We start from the raw sequence: 5,259 nt of genomic DNA, 5'->3' as shown, positions 1-5,259 counted from the left end.
ACCACATCCTTCATAAAATGAAGCTGCCTTTCTTTCTTACCTCCCATTTTGATGAAGGCATCCAGAGCTGTAGCTGGAGTTTCAGCATTGCTCTGTCATCAGCATTTACCCTTCCCTGTGTCTTAGGAGGGATGCAGAAGCCAACACTGATTGCTGCCTTAGCCTGGCAAAGCTGATCAAGACATATAAGAAGTTCTTCCAAAGAACCCTGTTTAACCCCAGCTTTGCATCAAACTGCCATAATTGTATAAAATACCCAATAGAAAGTAACCCTGCCAAATTAGAACACCCCATCCTAGATGACCCTTAGTTAGGGGGAGCCCTTTTCTGTGTGCAACTCACAGTTACTACAGGATACCTAGGACAGAAAACTGGCATCTGCCCCTCTCTGGTCACCCTATCTAGTCTGAGGATTTGTAATAGAAACTCTTCAACTTTCAATTATGATTGTGTCATTGAAGCCAGGATTGCAGTCCAACCCCTGACAGGGAGACTTCCCTAAAGGGGCCCCAATAGGAGGATCCCCTGATGGTGTCCTGCTGTCTGGTACTCTGCTGGCTGCTGAGGATAGCGGCTACCTGCCAAGATAATAGAAAAACTGAAAAAGTTTCATTCAAAACAAGGTATTTTCTAAAAAAAATCCCTTCTATACCAATCTTTGCAGTATCAATAGTCAATTAGAATTTATTGGTCTTTTCATCATATGCATTGCATTGTATAATTCTTCACTGCCTTTTTTTTTGGAGGGTGGGGTACTAGGAATTGAATTCAGGAGCACTCTACCACCGAGCTCCATCCCCAGCTCTTTTTCTTTTTCCTTTTGAGACAGTGTCTCACTGAGGCCCTCACTGAAGCCCTCGGTAAGTTGCTGAGGTTATCAAATTAATGATCCTCCTGCTTCAGCCTCCTGAGTCATCTTCCCACATCTACTCTACTGTTTTATGTATTGTGTCTGTTGTCATTTTTCCAGATTACCAGGTTTTTTTTTTTTTAAGAAGCAGAACATAGAGATGTGTGCTTTCTGTGCTTTCTCATGTAGTAAATGTCATTTTAACCTTCATATCTGTGCAGTGGTTGACTATGTATAGAATATTGGACTCAAAACTCATTTCCCTCAGAACTCCGCAAACATCATTCCACTGACATCTATATTTAGAACTGCAGAACAGATTGGCCAATGGCAGTTCAATTCTTATTCCTTTTTAAATAATAACTATTAATTATTAGCTTTATTAACTTAATGAATTTTTTTTCTGTGGTAGAAGAGTCTATAGAACATTTTTATATACACGGACATCAAAACTTATCCTTGAATCCAGTACAATATATCTTTTCCCAAAATTCCAACCTAGAATTAGTGAGTTCTTTTGACCAAAGACCTAAAGTATTTCTGTTCTAGAAAACTTCATTTTTCTTTTTTATTAACATGTGTCTTTCATATGATCTGTTCTCAGTTTGTGAAATTCTGTGATGAATCTATAATAGAATATAGTCTTTTGGCCAATCTTTCATGCTTGTCATCTTTTTTGAAATAATTTTAGTCTTCTTGAGTTTATTTTTTCTCTCTGGAGTCTAAATGAACAATTGAAGTCACTTTTGAATTAAAAACATGTTTTTAGTGTTGTCTTTATTTTTCTACTGAGTGCTACTGACTTTCACTTGATGAACAGTGTTTTCTTTTTTCTAATGAAATATTCTTATCTTCTCTTTATATTTTCACCTAGACTCTTCATAGACTGCTCTTGAGTCATTAGCCTCTGAATTCCACCAAAAATATTACCAAAGAACTAAAACCAGAAATTTTTTTTCCATCTGTGTAATTAACTCTTCTTCAGCAAAGATCATTTGCTTGATTGTTAGTTTTGTTCTCTTTGGGGTTGACGTCACGATTTCCTGATTATCTCAGTTTCTGCATTACTTTGTTGACAAATGGGAGGCCTCTCCCATCTAAGGATAAACCGAGGAGTGAATTAAACTTTCAAAAGGAGAAAATAAAAAAGACGTGAGCTTTTGACACTTGCATTATTCTTGTCACCCCCTATCAGCATCTAGGGAATGAATGATTTTCTGGAAAGGACCTTGACTGAGAACAAGAGAAAGAGATTAATTACGAAGACATAAGAAGAGAGCAAGTTAGAAAACATTTATTAAGCATTATTTTGTAGGAAATGGATAAAGAGAAAGATAAATACTAGCTGGTACTATTCCATATGGTATTTACTCTCAACAAACAACTTAATATGAAGGACATGATAATATAAAAGTAAGATCAAGTACGATCAAAGAAAGAAAACAAGGAGCAATTGTACAGAGGCACTGAAGACTGGCAATTTTTGTTTATTGATTTTTATTTGTTTGCTAATTTTTTTTTAAGAATCAGTTTTCCTTGATTTCAATTTGACTAGTATCCATGACAAAGTGTAAGAACCAGGACAATGTATGAACGACTACATACCTTTGTGGAACTGCTTCTAGAATGACGTGGGAGAAGTTCTATTAAAAACTTCTGCTCACAGAACCTTCCCACGTGATGAGATTTACTTAAGTGATGAAGCTACTTCTCATGTGGTGATCTCCTTCTCTAGGACCCTCATGTGGGAGCATCAGGGAACACAGAATCACTGAGATCCCACCATCACTGAGTGAAGTGTTTCTGACTTACCAGATTCCTCACAGCAGCCTTCACGTCCTTGTTCCTCAGGCTGTAAATAATGGGGTTCAGCATGGGGGTAACCACCCCATAAAACAATGAGATGAGCTTGTCTGCCAGGTCCTGCTTGTCGGCCCCCAGGGGGTCCTTGGACTTGGGCTTCCCATACATGAAGAGGATGGTCCCATAGAAGATAATCACCACTGTGAGGTGGGCAGAGCAGGTTGAGAAGGCCTTTTTCCTCCCCTCTGCAGAGGGAATCCTCAGGATGGTGGCAAGGATGAAGACATAGGAGAAAGAGATGAACAGGACTGGGACTCCCAAGAAGATCACGTTGGCTACCACCATGCTGATCACATTGATGGAGATGTCAGCACAGGCCAACTTCAGGACAGCCAGGATCTCACAGGTGAAGTGGTTGATGACATTATCTCCACAAAAAGGCAGTCGCATTGCTAAGGATGTCTGCACTGTGGCGGTAATGCTACCAGCTGCCCAGGAGCCTGCAGCCATGGGTACATAGACAGCCTTGCTCATGACCACAGGGTACCTAAGGGGGTTGCAGATGGCCACATAGCGATCAAAGGCCATCATGCTCAGGAGTACACACTCTGTGGCTCCCATGGCAAAGGAGAGAAACATCTGCACAGCACATGCTGAGAAGAAGATGGTCTTCCTGGGGATGAGGAAGCTGTCAAGAATGAGGGGGACAGAGGAGGTCGTGTAGCAAATGTCCAGGAAGGAGAGGTTTCTCAGGAAGAAGTACATGGGTGTGTGCAGGTGAGAGTCAAGGAGGGTCACCAGGATGAGGATGCCATTGCCCAGCAGAATCACCAGGTACATCAGCAGGATGAGCACAAAGAATGTTTTCTCCAGTTTGGGGTGGGCTGACAGGCCCAGGAGAATGAAGCCCATCATGGGGGAGGTCTCATTGGATCTGTCCATGGTGGCTCCTATTTATTTGCAGGTACTCAGAAGATTAACTTCATGATTTTCTAATGCTTAGAGTGCCCAAGGAGGCAGTGAGAAAACCCCTCCTTGCCAAGCAATTGAAGAAGAGCTCTGATAATCTGCAGGAGCAAGTTCTCTCTGTTGTTCTAAATAAAATGCAGAGAATTTGATCAATATCTCTTTGATCAAATCTGGCCACTCCAGAGAGAAGTCTGAAATGTCCCTTGATTTGATTTAATTTTCTTAGCCACATGCAAGAGAGGCATCAAACATTTCATTCAGGTACTACCATATGGGCAATTCATTTTATTCAACTTTGGTAAGAAATATTAGACTTCATTTGAATTTTCTCTCTTGTTTCCTGGGACTGGTAGAAAAATCTATTGCTGTTTGTCTTCAATTCCTAAACTTTCCTGTCTATTAGTACTTTTAGAGGCTGTCTTCCTCCTCTTTTCTAGTTCTTTCTTACAATATGCAGGACTCTGAACCAATCACTTATTCCTTTGGTCACTTGCCTAATTTTTCTGGAACACATTAAAAGAACTGGCATTTCCTATGTATGAAAATTATTAAATGCCTTTCTTTATGGGGTCTCCTTTTTCTATATTGATTACTTTGGGATGATTATCATGAGAGATATTCCCTCCCTCAGACAAAATGATTGTATGGATTTCTCATTCTTGGACTTTCCCTTGCACCATTGACATGTCCTTTCCTCTTCCCTTCAAGACCTACCACCCCCCCTCACCACTTAATCCTCAGATATGAAGCCAAGGATTAGATGGGCACATGAGAGTGTCTATATTCTTTTTAAAGTTCCCTCTTACCTTTTTAAAACAAATATGTTGATAAAGAAAATCACCTTTTTAAAACAAATATGTTGATAAAGAAAATCACCTGGGGCCTAGAAGACAAAAAGATAGCCAGTCTGGTTGGAAAGCAGCTCCTGAAATTAGTAGAAGTTAAGTTTTCTTGTCTTTGCTCTGTGTTTGGGTAAAATCCACAAAGGATCATTCACTGCATATACAAAGTCATTTAAATCACACTCTACTGTTGATTATTCTAGTCCCTGAAGTGATTTAAAGTTTTAAAATTGAAGTGACAAAGTTAAGAAACTTTCTATACATCTGGGATTATGTCCCCATGATCCAATTATTCTGAAGTCCCTCCAGAAATACTTTCTTCTCTCCTTCCCTTCCTTCCTACCCATCTTTCTGAAATGTTGGAAAGTGTTAGAGAGGAAAGGTCTTCCTGGTCTCATTGGAATAAACTCCCAATCAATAAAAACTCTCATGACAGACCTGGGAGATTGTGAAACCTACTGTACAGGATAAATCCTTGTAGTTCAATATTGTTGGCCATTTCCAAGTTCAAGATCTCAGGACCATAAAGAAGAAATTGACCTCAAAAGCCCCCTCTTATCTGGCTCCTACCCAATAGATTCTAATCTCCTGCCATAAAACAGCCCTTTAAAGGGCATTAGAAGGGTCATAAACTTATCTGGTTGTGGCTCCTGCCATGAGAATTTCATGTGCATAACGGTGGGATTGAAAAAGACCAGCTGATCACAGAAGTGACAATTTGTTGTTTGAGGTCTTTGCCTGTGTGTGTGTGTGTGTGTGTAGATCTGTGCTCTGGTTAGAGCATGGCTGGATTGC

General features: G+C 40.0%; 1 protein-coding gene across 1 annotated transcript; it reads right to left on the bottom strand.

Annotated features, from left to right (window-relative positions):
• Window positions 1-2,540: 2,540 nt before the first annotated feature.
• Window positions 2,541-3,624, bottom strand: LOC107147904 (olfactory receptor 13C7). The gene has a single exon (XM_015492507.2). It carries the CDS (start codon window positions 3,593-3,595, stop codon window positions 2,636-2,638), a length of 960 nt encoding a protein of 319 aa, XP_015347993.1. The 5' UTR covers window positions 3,596-3,624; the 3' UTR covers window positions 2,541-2,635.
• Window positions 3,625-5,259: the final 1,635 nt, after the last annotated feature.

Source organism: Marmota marmota, unplaced genomic scaffold (genome assembly GCF_001458135.2).
Source record: "Marmota marmota marmota unplaced genomic scaffold, marMar, whole genome shotgun sequence".
NCBI classification, from domain to species: Eukaryota; Metazoa; Chordata; class Mammalia; order Rodentia; family Sciuridae; genus Marmota; species Marmota marmota.
Note: the sequence above shows the minus strand (reverse complement) of the source record. Positions and strands in the feature narration are given on the sequence as shown.